The following is a 19,855-nucleotide window of genomic DNA, read 5'->3' on the forward strand; positions in this document are numbered from 1 at the left end:
GGTGTGGTTCGTGACAGAGTGTTTTATCCTTAATTCACTAATTTTGACTTAATTTATTTAGATCTAAGTTTCTCCTTTATTCAATGCCCTTTTTTATTTCTAATTAAGTTCTTTGAAAATCTTTAATAGTGATATGCATTAAACAACACTGGCATCAACTCTTTTATTTTACTTAGTTACGTAAAAATAATGTTTCCTTTTTGCTTTTAACATTAGTCAATATGTAGGTAATAGTTATTGCTTAAATTTGATTTCATATTAATGGCTCACGTACAAGCTGTGATTAATCAAATCCTAAAACTTCCAAAATTAATATTCTTTTTCCTAATTTAAATCAATTTTTTATTGAATCAATTTCATATAAATTTAATTTGTACATAATTTTTTACTAAAATAAGTGTCGATTAATAAATAAGTTTAATATTGATTTTAAATTTATTCAAAATGTAACCTAAATGGACCAACATCAAATATAATAAGGGTACATGTTATAACTTAAGACAACTCTATAGTACTATGTTTTATTTTAGATATGATGGTATTTATATAATCTAACTATATTTTATTATTTTTTTATATAACTTAACATTAATTTTTTATATTACAATAATCAATTGATAAAAATTAATATTAAAAATTTTAATAGAATAATAATTAATTAAATAATTAAATATAGCCAAAATAATAACAAAATATCATAACAAATTACACGACATCAACCAATTAAGTATCAATGTATTGGTGATTTGGTCTTACCTTATATTGATGATTCATAAGATTCACAAATGATTTGGTTTTACCTTATATTGCTCTTTTATTGAACCTTATATTCAGGTCCACAATTTCACATGATGATGGAGGTCATGAGAACTCAATTCAACTAATCACTTTTGGTAGTTCCCCTAACTCTTGTTTTTCTTATTATAATACTCCTATATCTAAATATGAACATATTGATTTTGAAAATCATGTCCATGTACCACCCACTTTAGCAGTTAGAAGACCTAATTGGTTTATAAAATAGCCTACTCACTTATAAGATTATTATTTATATGGTCTGAAGTTCCACATTTATTCAAAATTATCTACACCACATTCTATTTCTAATGTCCTTTCTTATAAAATATAAATTACATGCACAAATCCTTTATTTTTACTATATCCCAAGGTAAGGAACCTATATTATATAATGAAGCCATTAAAAACCATATTAGAATATGGGTAAGGGTAAAACCGTACTGGTTACCGATATAGAGAAAGGTAGTAAATAATTCTTATTGAGTTGTTAACTCAACCCTCTTTTATTATATTTTTTATAGAGCAGGAAAATCAACCCCTTGTGCAGGAACCAATAACATAGGAAATGAACATTTAAGGCAAGAAGAGCATAAAAGATGTCACGAACCAAACCTCGTCTTATAGAGTAATGACTGAAGCATATTTTCTTAAATTATATAGACTCAATTTAAGTAAAATAACTTAAGTTTATTAATAATAGAAGAGTTGCAGAAGCGTTACATCCCTTAAATATAGAACATAAACATATGTACAAAACTCTAAATTTTCTTACTTACATTATTAAACAAAATTATGAAACAGTAATCTTAATATCAGAGTCTAGGCTTCAGAAATTTTTTTCATATCACCGCTCACTTTACAGTAGTATCTTCAATATCTGGAGGGTAATAGGGGAGTGAGATAAAATATCCCAATAAGCAATATTATGAAATCACAGCGTAGTACATGTAATATATAGTTTCTTTACACACAACAAAACATATATCATACAATCTTTCCAAACCATATACGAATCAAAACATGAAAGCACAAATCAGAAAACAGATTTATGTTGTATACTTCATCACTATTATGTAGGATCAATCAGTTACCATACATTATGCGTAGGCACATATACTTATAATTAGTTCCCCATGTACCCGAATATGGAATGACATACATGAGTATCTTAAAATACTGTTATCCCTCAAATACGGAACGGTTAGGGAATGCAGATTAGACTATTTTCCTATACCCTTGAACACGGAACGATTATGTATGGGTACACACTTATCACTTCATCAATACACCCGAACACGGAATGGTTATGTACAGCTAGATTGAAGTATAGTATAATGCAGGTGCTTTCAAAATAACTTCTTTCCATAATGAGTGATGAACACATATCAAAATCACATTTCAAAAATATAAAGCGAAATAATACTTATATCGAAGTAGAACTTTAACAAATACTTAGATAATATGGAAGACAAATAAAACACATGCACATTTTTATACTAAAAATACGTAAAATACTTCAAAACTAAGTAGGCTATGAATCCATAACATCCACTTACCTTAAGTCCTTAGTAGTCGTAGTCTTAATTCTGGCAGAGTTCTTTATTTATGACTTTTTTTTCTAAAACATTCGACAGAGTTTTGGAATGATTTTTTGTCACTTTCTTGACTCAAAAATATTCAACACAATACTCAAAAACTAATCCCAAAAATTAAAGAGAAACAGAACTTCAAAACTTAAAAAAGAAGGTTACCCTTTTTGATCATGAGCCTTATTCCTCTTCTCTTTTTTCTTCACTCTCATAAAGTTAGTAGAGTTTTTCCAAGATTTTTATCTAAAACCTCAAAATACTCTCAACAATCACACACTTCATTCTTCCTCTTCTTCTTTCACCTCTATACTTTTCACTACTTTTCTTTCATTCAGAATGTCTCTTCCTCCCTTATCCTATCCCTTATTTCTAAGAGTGAGGAGCCATAAGGGAAAGGTTATCACCATTCTATTATATTATTTCATCTAAAATTGTTACATTTCATCATGTCACTTTACTTAAAAGGTTACTACTTTTCACATGTCATTTTATGTAAAATGTCTTTTCACATGTCGCTTTATCTAAAAGGTTACTACTTTTTATATGGTACTTTATTTAAAAGTTGCCACTTTCTGTGATGTCACTTCATCTAAAAGCTATCACTTCTCAATTTGTCACTTCATCTAAAGTTGTTATTTTTCATAATGTTATTTTTTCTAATAGTTACCACTTTTTATTATACCACTTAATTTAAAAGGTTCCTACCTTTTTCCATGCATTTTCATGCTTATTCTAACTCCTTCATCCTTATCCATCCTTTTTCCGTTTGACTTTAAATTATGTCCTTAAGCTTATTATATATTTTCAAACACATGTAAAGCTAACCTAAATATATCAAATATAAGAAATTAATATGGAGCTATTTTCAAGCTATCACAAAGGATCACTAGTTGGAATAGAGACTATTTCTTTTCTTTCCTTTCACATTGATACTTATTTAATTCCATGTTAATATACTAAAAACTTTTATAAGTTTAATAGTTGATGTTTTAGAAATTTAAAGGGAAGTGACACATTGTGACACATTGTAACAAAGATAGACATATAGGATGAGAGTTTGGTAAGTTGTATTAACACCCCCCCTACGATCTGGCTATATACTGGGGAAAATGCAGGTGATATATGTATATATATGAACTCAGAAGCTTGAGAAATTCTTCAAATACTAAATATTTTTTATTTGTAGTTTAGGTTTGATACTCTCATTTCTTGCCAAGGAAACAGGGCTGTCGTAGTTGGCATTAGAGCATGCGTTCCTAAGATTGCTGTTGGAATAGGTACATACTGAAATTTTGCTTGACATCTAAACCACCATGTTATTTTGTTGCGTAGGAAAATTGAGAGAGTAAAGAAAGGCAGGAACCAGCCACGAAGGGAGCCAACTCCAGTACTCTAGGACCAACTCTCTGCCCGTCAGGTTCCACCACCAGTGTATCAAAGGCCATCATCCTTCCAACATGTGCCCTTAGCAACACACTAAGGTCCTCCCCCATTTCAATAATTTCCATGTTATACGCCCCAGGTATTGCCTATGACTTCCTCAAAACAAACACAACTCAAGCACATTATAGTCAAGAAGATTTCAATAGACTCTACAGGGTTGTAGAGAGCCTCGCAGCCATAGTGTGGGAGCGAGAACTACGTCCAGAGGCCCCCTATCATCAGTCGCCCTAAGCATATAATTATGGGGAGAGTACCTACTTTGAGAGATTTAAAACATTAGGTCCCCTAGATTTTACAAGTAGCACAAACCCAAGGAGATAGAGAAACTCTTTGAGGCAATGGAAGTAAATGTGGAAAAAAGGGTGTTGCTTGCCACTTATATGTTAAAAAGAGTAGTAAAGTGTTGGTGGAATTTGAGGAAAAGAGCACTAGATCCACCTATCACTTGGGAAACGTTTTTGGAGACATTCAATGTCGAGTACTTTTTAGACATAATTAGAAAATGAAAAGAGAATGAGTTTTCTGAGTTGTGGCAGAATACGCTAAAAAGTATATAGAATTGGGACAATTTTCTCCTAAGGTGATGATGAACAAAACCAAGAAAGCTCAAAGATTTAAAAGAGGATTGCGGCTTGACCTCTACCGACAAGTAGCAATTTTTGGTCTATCGACTTATCAGGGAGTGTTTGATAAGGCCCAACTAGTAGAGTAGGTAAATCAAGTACCAAGTGAAAGCTCTAAGGAAATTCATAACCACAAAAGATCTCTACCAAGCCCTAACCACCAAGACAAGAAGTAGAGGGCGTACCAGAGTTTCACTCCCAGGAATTCGATAGTAGGAAGTGCATTAGGATATGTACGTTGTGGCTGATGTCATGGTGACTAACCCTACGCACTCGAAGTGTATGGCTGTTACAAGTGCGGTAGTGCACAACACCTTGTCAGAGAAAGTCTAGGGAATAGAGCACAAGCAAGACCACTAATTCAAGGAAAAATGTTTGTCATCGATGCTCATACCGTAAAGGCAACACTAGATATAATACTGGGTATGTTCCTTATCTCTAAACATCTTGTTAATGCTTTAATTGACTCTGGGTCCACAAAAATTTGCATCACATATAGAAACAAAACCAATTCACTTAGAAGGTATGTTAGTAGTATCTACACCAATGAATAGCATGTGATATACTGACATAGTTTATAAGTTTTGTACAGTTGACATTACAGGTCGAGAATTAAGAATGGATTTGATACTGTTAGGCATTGAAGATTTCGATGTAATCCTAGGAATGGATTGGTTAGCAACTCACCATGCATACATAGACTGCTTTGGTAAAAACGTTGTATTTTATATTCTCAATGAGAAACCTTTTGCCATTTGGTAGTAAGAGAAGTATATACATGCTTATGTAAAAAAAGTAAAAATAATAATTAAAAAAAGAAGAAAAACTTTATTTACGTATAAATATATACTTATTCTTAATGCTTGGTGTTTTAATTCTAGACTAAAAAAGTTAATTGTGGTAGGGGAAGGGAGCAAGAAGAGCACACTTCAGGATATACTAGTGGTAAAAAAAATTTCTGACGTGTTTTCTAAGGATATTCTGGGACTCCCACCAAACAGAGAGGTCGAGTTCATGATAGAACTACTCCTGGGGACACAACCAATCTCTAAAGCTCTATATCTGATGGCTAGGAACGAATTAGAGGAATTAAAGAAATAGTTATAGGAATTGTTTGACAAAAGGTTTATCTAACCAAGTGTAATGCCTTGGGGTGCACCAGTGTTGTTTGTCAAGAAGAAAGATGGGAAAATGTGGTTGTGTAGACTATAGAGACCTTAACTAGCTGACCATCAAGAACAAATACCCACTTCTAAGAATATATGACTTATTTGTACAGGGAGTAGAGGAATTCTCAAAAATCAATCTCCATTCTGGGTACCATCAGTAGAAAATTAAAGCAGAAGACATGCCAAGACTATATTCCGAACTCAGTATGGGTATTATGAATTTTTGGTAATGTCATTTGAACTCATAAATACACCAGCAGTCTTCATGGACTTAATGAATAGGGTATTCAACCCTTTATTAGAACAGTATGTGATTGTATTCATGGATGATATATTGATTTACTTTAAAAATCGAGAAAAGTATGCAGAACACCTAACTCTAACATTGGAAATTCTCAAAAAGGCTCGATTGTATGCCAAGTTAAGTAAGTGCGAGTTCTGGCTTGACAAAGTATCTTTCTTGGGGCGTATTGTTTCAAAAGATGGAGTATCTGTGGACCCTTCCAAGGTTGAATCAGTGATGAGTTGGAAACCACCGACAACAGTTACATAAATTTGGAGTTTTTTAGGTTTAGCACGATACTACTGCAGTTTGTTGAGAACTTTTCAAGTATTGCAGCGCCACTCACAAGACCGACCAAGAAAAATGTTAAATTTAAATAAAATAATGCATGTGACGAAAGTTTCAATGAACTCAAACACCGATTGACAACCATTCTGATATTGACAATTATTGACGGATTAGGTGGCTAGTAGTCTATAATAATGCGTCACACCAATGTTTGGGTTGTGTATTGATGCAATATGGGAAGGTAATTGCTTATGGTTCACGACAGTTGAAGACACACGAGAGAAACTACCATACCCATGCTATGTAGCAGTAGTATTCGCACTCAAAAGTTGGTAACATTGTTTGTAAGAGAAAACTTTTGAAATTTACATAGATCATAAATCTAAAGTACCTATTCTCGTAAAAAGAGTTCAACATAAGACAGCGAAGATGGATGGATTTATTGAAGGACTATGACTGTAAAATTTGTTACCACCTAGGAAAAGGACATGTAGGAGCAGATGCCCTCAATGGGAAACACAAAGGACTCTTAGCCCATGTCATGGTACAGGAGAAGCAGTTACAAAAATCTATGTAGAAATTAGATTTCAGTGACCCTAGAGAAAGGGTGTACCTGGCTAGTGTGAGAGCCCAACCAACTTTGATACATCAAATCAAAATGGCACAAACGGAAGATCCTGTTTGTCAGACCATTATAAAAAATATTGGACAAGGCCCAGATTCTGAGTACAAAATACACGGTGACGAGATACTAAGATTTAAAAATAGAATATGTGTTCCTAAGGATGATACTATGAAAGGAAGAATCTTGCAAGAGGCACACAACTCATAATTCACAATACATCCAAGCAACACAAAAATATATCAAAATTTTCAACCATATTATTAGTGAAATGGGATGAAGCAAGACATTGTAGACTGTAGCTAAATGCCTGATTTGTCAACAAGTAAAAGTTGAACACCAATAACCAAGCGGACTCCTACAACCCCTACCCATACCCGAATAGAAATGGGAACATGTTTGCATGGACTGTGTAGTAGGATTGCTAAGAGCACGCTAGTGTCATGACACCATATAAGTGATAGCGGATAGACTGACAAAGTCCGCTTATTTTTTAGCAATTAGAGTAAATGACTCGTTGGATAAATTGGCCAAATTATACATTAAAGAAGTGGTTAGACTCCATGGGATTCCAGTTTCGATTGTGTCCGATAGATATCCCTAATTCACATCCAAAGTTTGAAAAGTTTTCAATAGGCATTGGGCACGGAGTTATATTTTAGTATGCCTTTTCATCTGCAGATGGACAGTCAATCCAAGAGACCTATCCAAATACTATAGGATATGTTATGAGCAAATACCCTTGAGATCAAAGAAAATTAGGATGACCACTTACCATTAGTGGAATTTGCTTATAATAATAGCTATCAAGCTAATATTGGCATGGCACCATACGAGGCACTTTATGGTAGCCCTTGTAGGTCACTAATATGTTGGGAGGAAATAGGAGAAAGGAAGATGTTTGGTCCTAATTTGGTAGAGATGACTATAGCAAAGATTTCAATAATTAAGAAAAACCTACAGACAGCACAGAGTAGATAGAAGAGTTATGCTAACAACCGAATGTGGGAGTTGAAATTTGAGGTGGGAAACCATATTTTCCTAAAAGTATCCCCGATGAAGGTTCTCTTGAGATTTGGAAAGAAAGAAAAATTGAGCCCCCAATTTATTGGACCATTTGAAATATTAGAAAGGGTTAACACCACTGCATACAAATTGGCCTTGCCATCGGAATCATTAGGGGTACAAAATATATTTTATGTGTCCATGCTATGCAAGTACCACCCAAACCCCACTCGTATTACAATATCAAGCACTACTAGTAGAGGAAGACCTAACATATCAAGAGATGCCAATCCGCATAGTCGACAAACAAGAGAAGACTCTGAGAAATAAAGTCATACCAATGGTAAAAGTCTTATGGCAGCACCATTCACAAGAAGAGGGAACGTGGGAACTCGAAGAGGAAATGAGAACTACATACCCCTAATTTTTTTAGCAGATGTAGCAAATTTGGGACCAAATATCTCGTAGAATGGGAGAATTATAAGGACCCAATATGAGTTTAATAAAATAAATGATTCATTTTATCTTATAGTAGTAAATTGCTCTTATCTTTTTCCATAAAGTATAAACAAGAAATTTTGTTAATTAGGAAGAAGGGACATATTTGAAATAGAAGTCTAGTTAGGGGAGAAAAGGATATAATTTAAAAAGGAGCATAGATGAAAAATGTATTAATTTACATGGGTGTAATTGCAATTTAAATAAAACAGGCCACCTCACCGGTGAATAGGTTCTTCAACTAATCGAATGATGCACATACAACTAAAAATGTCATAAAGCTCCATCACCATAACCAACTGGCCTGATCACGCCATAGAGAATTGACGTGGCAGATCGGATGGTGTTGGCCTGCATAACACCACATCTGACGGCCAGCACTTAACCCCAAAAATTGAAGGGGCAGGATTTGTTTGTTGAGGGGTTAAATAAATGATGGGTTGCAGCTTGATGAAAAAAAAAAGAACCCCACTCCCAAATTCAGTGGTGACCGAAGAAGAAGAAGAAGAAGAAGAAGAAGAGAAGAAAAGAAAAAAAAAAAAAGCTTAGGGCGAAGGAAATTGGTGGTCGAAAACAGTATCGACGCACCTGGTCAACGCCGTATAAACAAGGACGTAGGTAAAGCCTTCCTCACTCTCCTTGAGTTCGACAGTGGAACCTCATTTCATTTCTTTTCTGAAGTAACGTGTATCAGAAACCAAATTATGTGTGGGTACCAATTTCAGCTTCGGAAGAAGGAAGCCCCCACACCGAGACCACCTGCATCACCTTTTGTCGAAGAGGTAAGGATTATTTACCACCTTACTCTATCTCAATAATTAGTACCCTTAGGCCTCAAATATGAGTGAAAAATGGGTTGAATAATTTTCTGTTTTAGCTGAAGGCATGAATAGTGATGTAATACACCCAATTTTTGGTTTAAAACAGTTATGCAGTAAGGTTTACCAGTGTCCTCTAATTGGTAGTTGTAGATCCTGAAATGAATGGTACAATAGTTTTAAGATTAGGTACCTGAGTATGTAATTTCTGCATCAATTAAACGATGAGCACCAGTGTTGGAAATTTAGTTTGGGCACCTAAACTGATGTGCATGAGGGATATATCAGCTCTGATGAATTCTATAAAAATTCCATATCTGGGAATTATAATGTTGGGGAGTTATTTGAGTAAAATAAGGGGTTGAGATCTAATGGGGGAATGATTATAGGATGGAAACACTAGAATACAACACAACAAAGCAGGTAAGGATTTAAAAATTTAGCCAATTAAATTATAAGAGCATCTTTGAAATTTCAAGGTAAATTAGTGAAGGGTACTGGGCATTGTATAGATGAGGAAATTATAAAAAAAAAGAAATAAAAACAAAATAGATAACAAGGAGAATAGCAGAAAAATAAATATGTGTGTGTATATATATACTGATGTGCATACACAGGGGAAGAAATATAAAAACAAAATTAGGCAACAAGTGGAATAGCAGAAAAATAATTATATATGTGTAGATATATATACTGGTGTGCATATGCAGGGGGAGGAAATATAAAACAAAATTAGGCAACAAGGGGAATAGTAGAAAAATAATTATGCATGAGTGTATATATATACTGGTGTGTATACGTAGGGGAGGAAATATAAAAACAAAAATTAGTCAACAAGGGGAATAACAAAAAAATAATTATATATGTGTGTGTGTATATATATACTGGTGTGCATACGCAGGAGAGGAAATTATAGAATTTAGAGGATTGGTCTGTATGGGAACAAAAAATAATAATATGGACAACATAGAAAATAAGGGGAAAATAATTTAGTTTTAATAAAAAAAATAGATTAGAGAGGAAACAAAGAAGCACATGTGTGAGTTAAAGAGGAAAATAAATGGGGACAAGATCTGTTAAAAAAAATAAATGGAAAGGGTTGTGATATATTGTTGAATTATATATTAAAATGTGCAAAGTTGACGTATATACCGTTCAATCAGTTACCATTGAGAGAGGGGTGTGTGGGTGACCGGATTAACGGTCGAGATGAGTTTGGTACCCCTTTCACGTGTGACAAATTGATGATTTATGGTAATACGCATCATACGAGTTGAGATATGAGTGTTATTGCGTATTTTGGAGTCCCTTTTTACTAGAAATAGTATAATTGTGACCGCTGTTATTGTAACATCCCGAGTTCGAAAAAATTATCTTGGAATAGTAAATTTAAATTTCTTAAATAATAATAATAGCTCAATTTTTTTTTTATTTAAAGAATGTAAAAAAATAATTATTAAGAGGAATATATACATTTCGAGCACTTTTGAAAACAAATTTCAAAAACTAGGGCCAAACTGTAAAAAAAAATGGCACATTTAAAAGAAAAATTTAAAAAACAGGGATCAATTTGCAAAAAAGAAAAAAAAGGGCCACGTGGATGCCCAGTCAGTAGCGCAGTGAATAACTACATGCCGCATGGCGGCCACATCAACACGAGCTCCACGTGGGAAGCCTACGCTGGCAATCCGCGTGCCAGGAAGATTAGATGACTCATGTCCACTCCCGCGCGCACGAACGACCCAGATCAATTCCTTGAATAAGCCCAATCGAACAGCTCCTATTGCCCCACACGAACTTGAATGGATGACCTAGAACAATTCTCCAAACAAGCCTGATCAAACGACCTTCCTTACCCCTCGTTGACCCAAATGGACAGCCAAGATAAAGGGAAGAGAGGTTTAAATACCTCTCTTCAGTCGGCTCTAAAACCCTTACCGAAACAGGTGACCGAAGAAGAAGAAGAAGGGCAGCCGGAGAGACACTGGCACTACCGCGCTAGAATCCCAAAATGCACTGGTAAGCCAAAAGTTTCTTCTCGTTTCTCTGTCTTCAGCTATCTAAATTGTTCCCGATGCAGGATAACCAAGAGAAGCCACAAATTACGAGAGAGGAATGGTGGAGCTTGGTTGAGCTGCCACACTGGAGAATGAAAACCGTCGGTACAACCAAAATTTTCCCTTTTTTTCTCCATAAAACACCCTCTTTCCATGATTTAAACTAATTTCCACCAAGAACTTGCCAAAATTGATTTGGTTGAGAGGGAGAAGCATCAGAGAAGGAGAACCAGGCGGCAGAGCTCGGCAGTGCCGTCACGGCAAAACCCCAACTTGACCCCTGATGAGTTTTTTTCTGCATTTTTCACAATTCTTTACGTATTTTCACATTTTTTTGATGTGCGATTCCATATTTTACCAGAAAACCCAAGAAATCTAATAACAGGGAATCGTTACGAATTGTAGTAAGAAAGACAGTGTCCTGAACTCTGACCCAGAGTAAAAATCCCTCAACTTTTCCTCTGTTATGATAAATTAAAGTTAAATCAATAACAAACGGCAGAACTAAATGGTCTTATGATTCCTTGATGATTAAATACAGGTTATTGATGAAGCCAGTAACTAATTTGTTTATGTTCGTCACTAGTTTAATTGTATTTTCTATTTGCTATTTTATCATCATTTTATTCTGTCTATTTATTTTTATTTCATTTTACTTTAATTTACTTTATCTTATTTTACTCTAATGTATGTCTTCTCAGTTGGCCTAATCTATTTTCTGTTCTTTTTTCGTTATAGCTATCTAGAATCAATATATCAATTATGTATTTTGAATCGTTGTGTTTTATTCCATTCTGTTTCATTATCACATTCTACTATACTTAATTTCACATTGATTTATTCATTTCATTTGTTATTCATCATATTGCGACATTTGAAGTTCTTATTCCTCTACCTTATTTTATCCTACTTTTATTTACGAGTTTATTCTCTTATGTGTTTCGAAATATAAATTTCATACTCATGGGTTGTTTGGGATACGAGTATACGTGTCATTGGTGGCTAAATAATAAATAAAAGAAAAAGTACGTGTAAATTAATATTGTCGAATGAAAGGACTTGCCAAGTATCGTGAGAAAGAGTTTATGGACTTGGTACATAGGGTGAACCTTACCGTGGATATTATCCTCAGTCGTACGGGGCTGGAAAGTCCCATATCGAATGGAATTTGGAGTAAATTGATTTTGCTTATACTAGACAGAGTATTAAGATGGTCTTTAGTATGTGGCACTCATTATCAGACGAGTTATGAGGACGACTAATGATTTACAAGGAAGTGTTATGTACCCACGCATAGAGAAGATCTCTATGGGCCCCCAGTGATATCAGTAAGGAAAGATAAATATAGTAAAACAGGAATGAGTATGATATGAACACCTGATTTCGGGCAAAATAGTAAAGAATCCAACGATATATGTTTATTGGAATGTATGCTTGTTGTGATTAAATCGTCATTATGATTTTATTTAGTGTTTTGTGTTTGATAGACCACTATTCAGGAAAGAAAATATTAATGTTTTTAGTAAAACGAACAAGAAATGCACTAGCATTCATATTTCATTAAAATTATATTCCATCAGTCGTTTTATGTTCTCTACAGTTTTTTAATTTTCTGTGTCAATGGTAAGGTATTGATATTTTTAGTGAGTTAGTGTAGTTCACTCATTTCTTATTAATCATTTCATATCCGGACGATCAAGACCTTGATCTTGAACAGTAAGAGACTAGTTAAGCAATTACTTCTTTCTACTCTGTCAATTTTAAATAGAGGTTAATAATATTTACTTGTTAGTAGTTTTTTCATTTTAAATTTCGAAGCATTCACATAGCTCCTATTTGGGCATTTTAAGTAAACGTGCAAGGAATATAATCTTCGAACCTTTAATTCTTCCTCTAAATAAAAAATTTCAATATTATTATTATTATGGTTAGGCTAAAACGCTTGAAATCTTTGATAAGGGTTTTGAGCTTTTACAATTAGTATTAAAGCCAGGTTCTTCGGAACTGTTCCTTGCACATAAGGTTAAAATAAATTTAATGCAATTAAAATCTCGACTATTGTCATGTAATGTAGGTAAGGAAACATGAAGAGAGGAAGACCCCCGCTAAATAGAGTAGCTTAGGAGGGATCACTTCGAGAGGACGTTGATCGACTCTTCGAAATGCTTGAGAGACTGATTTCTGCCCAGCAGGTTAGGGAGGAGAGGAGAGAGTTACCTGATCCCCTTCCACCCCTACCATAGTATGAGCCACCTCCACATCAAGAGGATCCATTACCTCCATGGTATAACCCAATTCCTCCACAGTACCATCCAACACCCCCGCAATATAATCTAATGCCTCCATCGTACAACCCGGGGTCGCCCCAAAACCACTTGGTCCTCCCCAGCATTATCCAGTTCCCCTCCAGCAGGACCCAGCTCTGCCTACGATGGACCCAGATTACATCGAAAGGTACAAAAAACTTAACCCATCTATTTTTACAGAAGCATCCACTTCTGAGGATGTTGAGTACAGTTTGGCAGAAGGCCTTCGCAACACTTGAGGTGATTCCCGAATAGAAGGTTGTCCTTGTCACGTATATGCTCGTGAGGCAGAGTGTTGGTGGCAAATCGAGCAAGTTACTCTGCCCACTCCGATTACCTTGGAACAGTTTTTAGCAGCCTTCAATGCTGAGTACCTTTCGGAACATCTCCGACATTTAAAAGAAATAGAGTTTGCGCAATTGGTCTAAGGTGATACATAAACAGATGCAAACATATTCATAAACATAAAATACATACATTATACGTATAACTACATGCATATCCACACATATGAATGCATATGTAGAAAACATGTAAATATATGTACTTATATATATGTGCATACGTGTGTAAATGTATTATATATAGGTTTTTAATTCAAACTTACTAGTTTCCTCACCCTTTAGTACCTTCTCTACTAATAATAATTACTCCAAACTACAGCCATTTGTAAAATACTACATAGAAATAATCCACAGAATACCACACATTAACTTTGAGGAACTCACATTAACAAAATACTATACAGGAATGGCTAGAGAAAAACCGAGAAGCAAGATTACCCCTCACTGAACTAACTAATCCTGCCACCTGTATAAACTTTTCAGTTTTTCTAATGGAATTACTACTTCTACTTGCAATCACAAAATTCTCCACCTAATTTCACCAACATTCACTTTAAAACTCCTAGTAAATGTTATTTTAAACACATTGTCTATTTATAACAACAATTTAGTTAGCGAACACTCCATAATAGTTATAATTTGTCAAATAGAGAGACTGCAATTGAAGTACTAACAACTTACGCATAAGATATTATAGGTGAACATAGAGAAAACCTGACGAAGATAGAGCATCGACTGAAGAGGCTCTGACTTGGAGAACAGGTGGAGAAATTCGAGCCGATGAATGGAAGCAGAGAGGGCATGGGAGAGTGAAGATAGCGTTGAGGAAGAGGACAGAGGGAGGAGGGACGTTAGGAGAGAGAGCTGGCATGGCGACTCGGTGAGTCGAAATGAGCCCGATTCCTATCTGAAAAGTCGCAACCATTTGTTTCAGACCATACATTGTAATAAGCACAAAACAAGCAAATAATGCAATTGAGGCGTTTTTGTTGTTGGGTTTTTCAATGAGCTACACGCGCTTCAGGTTTATCTTTTAGTTTATTGAGTATTTGTAGCAACTCACTCTCTTCTAATTTGATTATAATCTTTTATAATTATATAAAATAATATAATACTATTTTACAAAATTTATAAAAATTATAAAAAAATCTAATTAAAATGTAAAAAGATTATTATATATTTTCTTATAAAAAATCTTCAGGATAAATAAAATATAGAGAACAAATAGATAATTAAGAACTTATATAATATAATTTCAACAAATATAATTAACTAAAAATTTAAATAAATAATTATTATATATTTATAGTTAAAGTCAAAATTAAATTGTATATAAGATAATCAACTAAAAATATGAACAAATGAAAATTATACATAATTTTTTATATTTAAAAAATTTAAGTAAATAACAATTATATACACTATCAGTCTAATTATATTTTATCCATTATGTATATACTATCATGTTTATCCTATTTTATATTCTTTTTATTCAAAAATAATTTAAAATATAAAAAATTATTTAAAAATAATAAGATGCCACGTTAAAAATTCTGGTATTCTTTTTTTAAAATTATAACCATAACATGATACAAAAACTTTATATATATATAAAGTTTTTGTATCATGTTACGGTTATAATTTTAAAAATTATTTATACAATATATAAGTAACAATTAATATCAAATTAGATTTTATTTTTATATTTAAAAACTTTAAATAAATTATCACCATATATAATATTATGTTATTTTATATTTAAAATTTGCACATTGTATGATTTATACTTAATTAAAAATAAATTTTTATTTTTATTTTAAAATTTAAATAGGTAATTATTATGTAAATTAAATTTTACTTTTACATTTAAAATTTAAATAGATAATTATTGTGTATATTATCATATTAATTTATTATTATATTTTAAATTTTGAGTAGATAATCTTTAAAATTTTATTTTTATATTCTTTTATAATTATAATTGATATTGACATTTTTATTTTTATCTTTTACTTCAAAAAAGTTAAAAAAATATACCATATGATACTTTTTGATACTATTTATATATGTATTGATAATTGTAATTGATATTAACATATTTTTTTAATTTTTAATAAAAACATTGTAAGGCTGTCTCTGCACCCCTACTTCCTTTATCACTGAGCGGTCATTTAGGGGCCTTAGCTGGTGATCCGGGCTGTTTCCCTCTCGACGATGAAGCTTATTCCCCATCGTCTCACTGGCTGACCTTGACCCCTGTTATTTTGAGGTCATATCTAGTATTCAGAGTTTGCCTCGATTTGGTACCGCTCTCGCGGCCCGCACCGAAACAGTGCTTTACCCCTAGATGTCCAGTCAACCGCTGCGCCTCAACGCATTTCGGGGAGAACCAGCTAGCTCTGGGTTCGAGTGGCATTTCACCCCTAAACACAACTCATCTGCTGATTCTTCAACATCAGTTGGTTCGGACCTCCACTTAGTTTCACCCAAGCTTCATCCTGGTCATGGATAGATCACCCAGGTTCGGGTCCATAAGCATTGACAATTGACATTTTTCCGTATTACTTATATATATTATGTAGTTATGTATTCATATTCATATTATTATTAATCATTATATTGTTACAATTGTCTGTTTGGGTAGTTGGTTGCACTTGGACTATATTAGATATTGAAGCCTTTTTCTACTCATATTAATTGAGTTAATTTGTTCTATTTTGAGAAAGTCTTTGGGTCTTCTGGACACCAAATTATGTAAGACTATAATGAGTTGAAATTTATTTATAAATTTATATTTAATATTATTAGAAAATAAAGTGTTAAAATTAATATTATGATGAAAAGTCATCTGAGTATATATGGAGTTTCATTTCAATTGTAGATTATTAAAATTGATCAGAAATTGTTCATCAATTGCCGTGAGCCTCCATGTAAGCTTCCATATCACCATAAATTCCCATGTGGTCTTGCACGTGACTTTGAGTTGCATCTTGATCGTGAGATCTCATATAACTTAGTGTAAATTACCCTCTCTTTACTCACATCACAAGTACCTATTATTTGTTTATCTATTTATTCATCATTGTACAAGAAAATTCATGTATATATTTTTTGGTTAAAAACCTAATATACTCTTATCGATTTTATTATAGCTAAACTGATATATTGAATCTTCATCAATTGGCTCTCGTGTAATAACTTAAACGAAAAGTCAATGCTAGGTAAATACTTACTGTGTATATTAATTCAAAACACAACAAACATAGAATAAGAAGATTTTAGTATTACTTTTATGATGATATATGATTTCTAAAATTTAATTTCTAAGAAAAGATTATTAAATCAAACTCAACATTTGTCCTGTATATTAATTCAAAACACAAGCAAATATAGAATAACAAGATTTTATTATTATTATTATTATTACTTTTTGATGGCATATGATTTGAAAAATCTAACCTTACATAAATGATGGTTAGATGAGACTCAACAATTATAAACACAATTACAAAAATATGTTGCAGAACGTGGTGATTTTTCAATGCATTGCCCGTTTCCATTATGTTACTGCAAGCATTATTTTCTACAATTTGCAAGGATACAGTCATTAGGATCTAATACTATCTGACATCTCTTCTATCTGTTCGTTAAAGGAACAATAAAAAGAACTACAATAAATTTTTAAAAAAATATCAATCATTTTGAACATATAATTGTATCTAGTATAATTTAACTTAGAAAATAAATATCAGTACCACTTAGATTATGTACATAATGCATTAATTACAAAAATTGTTGGATATGAAATAATTTATAAAATATCTTGTACTTGAATATTGATTATAAAACACAGAAGTTTATATGAGAAAAATATTTTTTTAAGTTGTTATTTATATTTTAAAGACATCCCAATTCATGTAATTCTAATATGAATATCTATTGGGCAAACCTGAAAAAATAAGGACAAGAGCCAAGAATTGGGTGTAGGATTTTTTTGCCATGTCGTAGACTATAATTCGTATCGAGTATTTCTCTAAATATTTTTAAGAAAACAATCTTATCAAAGCTCAATGGGTAAAAAGACAATGCACCTTACAGTTTATAAAACATAATAAACCATTCATATATGTCAATAATCATATGTACGGTGTAACGACCCCGGAATTTTTAAAATGAAATATGTGTATTAAAAAGGTCAAATGCGAAAGCGAAATAAAAATTTGATTAACATCCCTTACACTAAAATAAAAAACGTGCTCAAAGTATAAAAGAACAAACTAACTAAAAGAGAAACTCGAAAATAAAAGCTATAAATATAACTACGGAGTCTTCAGGCGTCCCATTCGCCGTCTTCCTGCGGAACGGGCTCGGGAACAATGTCTTCCTGATCTGAAATGATTAAATAAGGAATGAGCTACACCAGCCCAGTAAAAACATCACACTATCTCACCATCACGGAGGTAAAGGTGGGTAGAAAACACAAAAAGACCAATGGAGCATAATTTACAACAAATTCTTTTATCAATAATAAAATCATTTATTATCCACTTACCTCGGTGAAGTTTATAAAACAACATACGAAAGACCAATAACATTATCATCATCATGAAATCATATGAACTATATAACATAATACTTATCACGCCTTTTGCATTTCAATCGTTACACAACATATTTTTCCTCATTTACCAGCCTACTAGTATCCATGGGGATCCATAGGGGTCCCGCTACCCGTGAACCCTTAACACTTGTAATCAGATCCCAGGGCCGTCCCCATACCCGTCCGGCATAGGCGCCAAAACTATAAACCTCAATACCCCGTCCGGTATGAGGGTGAAACGGGCCGTCCCCATACCCCGTCCGGTATGGGCACCAAAACACATAAGGTCTCCATACCCCGTCCGGTATGAGAGACCACAATCCCGGTAGGGTTCCCTACGAACCCGGTCCGTCCACCATCTTCCAGGATATCTAGTCAGGCTGACCACATTATACAATTATCAATTTACATAACCTTTCATTTCCCTTTTTCCTCAGTCAGCATCATCAAATCACACACAAACAAGCAAACTAGTAATTTATGCCAAACAAGACAACATAAAACATCAGGTTCTCAGTCATTCAACCCATAATCAATAAAACAGTGATACATGCACACGAAACTATGAAATAAAAACATCAGACATCATACTGCATTTAAAACTGTAAAATAGAACAAACAACAACTGACCGACAAATACATTAGACTCGGGCTCCATTAGCAACCTTAAACAATTTCACACAGCTATTGATTCATGAAATACCATTTTATCATTTATTGAACTTTAATACCGTGATAGAAAAATAGGGTGAGGAATCCTTACTTGTTTTCGGGGTCTGAATACGGCTCTACAGTGCGCCTACAGGTTGTCCCTAATTTTTCCTGAATTTTTTCCGGGGAACTGAAACGCACTACTGGTACCTGCACGTGTCCCAAAAAATCCCAAATTAGACCCGGGGCCCCTTTCGGCCAATATTGCAATTCCGGCATGGCTGCTCTGCCGTGCTCCGGCGACGCAAGCGGCGGCGATTCACCTCGGGTTGGCCATTTTCGGCTGTTTTCGACCGAATTCGGCCACACTTACATCGGTCCCTGTGATAAAACAACCCTAGGGCCCTCGGGGGGCCAAAAAATTATGAAAAACCGAAGCTTACCGGCGGCTGTGCTCTCGGGTGCGGCGGCTCTCCAGCGAGGTTCGTGTTTTGGTGATTTGGCTCCGATCAACCTGTAGAGAAATGAATGGTGATCACGATGATATAAAAATTGTATCAAACGGAGGCCAGGAAGGGCCTCATCGGAGGCAAAAATCGAGGAGGAGCGTGGCGGCGCTGCTGAGTTTCGACCGTGTCTTTAGGCTGTTTGGCCAGGAGTTTGGCTCCGATTTGGCCACAGGGGAACTCAGCATTGAAAAACGAGCAGGGGGTATGCAATTTACCTCGATCGGCGGTCGAAAAACTCCCCGGTGCGGCGGC

The 19,855-nt window shown here is 34.0% G+C and overlaps 1 protein-coding gene and 1 long non-coding RNA gene across 2 annotated transcripts; one reads left to right on the plus strand and one right to left on the minus strand.

Annotated features, from left to right (window-relative positions):
• The first annotated feature begins 5,321 nt into the window (after positions 1-5,321).
• On the plus strand, positions 5,322-14,843 carry LOC148252756 (uncharacterized). Its single transcript, XR_015813995.1, has 2 exons — positions 5,322-9,100; positions 14,541-14,843. It is a non-coding gene; the product is annotated as an uncharacterized LOC148252756 (long non-coding RNA).
• A 2,576-nt stretch (positions 14,844-17,419) lies between these two features.
• On the minus strand, positions 17,420-17,844 carry LOC148252757 (uncharacterized). Its single transcript, XM_088210361.1, has 2 exons — positions 17,789-17,844; positions 17,420-17,474 (listed from the first exon to the last, which is right to left on the minus strand). Exons 1-2 carry the CDS (start codon positions 17,842-17,844, stop codon positions 17,420-17,422), a joined length of 111 nt encoding a protein of 36 aa, XP_088066487.1.
• Positions 17,845-19,855: the final 2,011 nt, after the last annotated feature.

The sequence above is a fragment of the Carica papaya genome, chromosome 8 (genome assembly GCF_054855325.1).
Source record: "Carica papaya isolate Zhongbai chromosome 8, ASM5485532v1, whole genome shotgun sequence".
In the NCBI taxonomy this organism is placed as follows: domain Eukaryota; kingdom Viridiplantae; phylum Streptophyta; class Magnoliopsida; order Brassicales; family Caricaceae; genus Carica; species Carica papaya.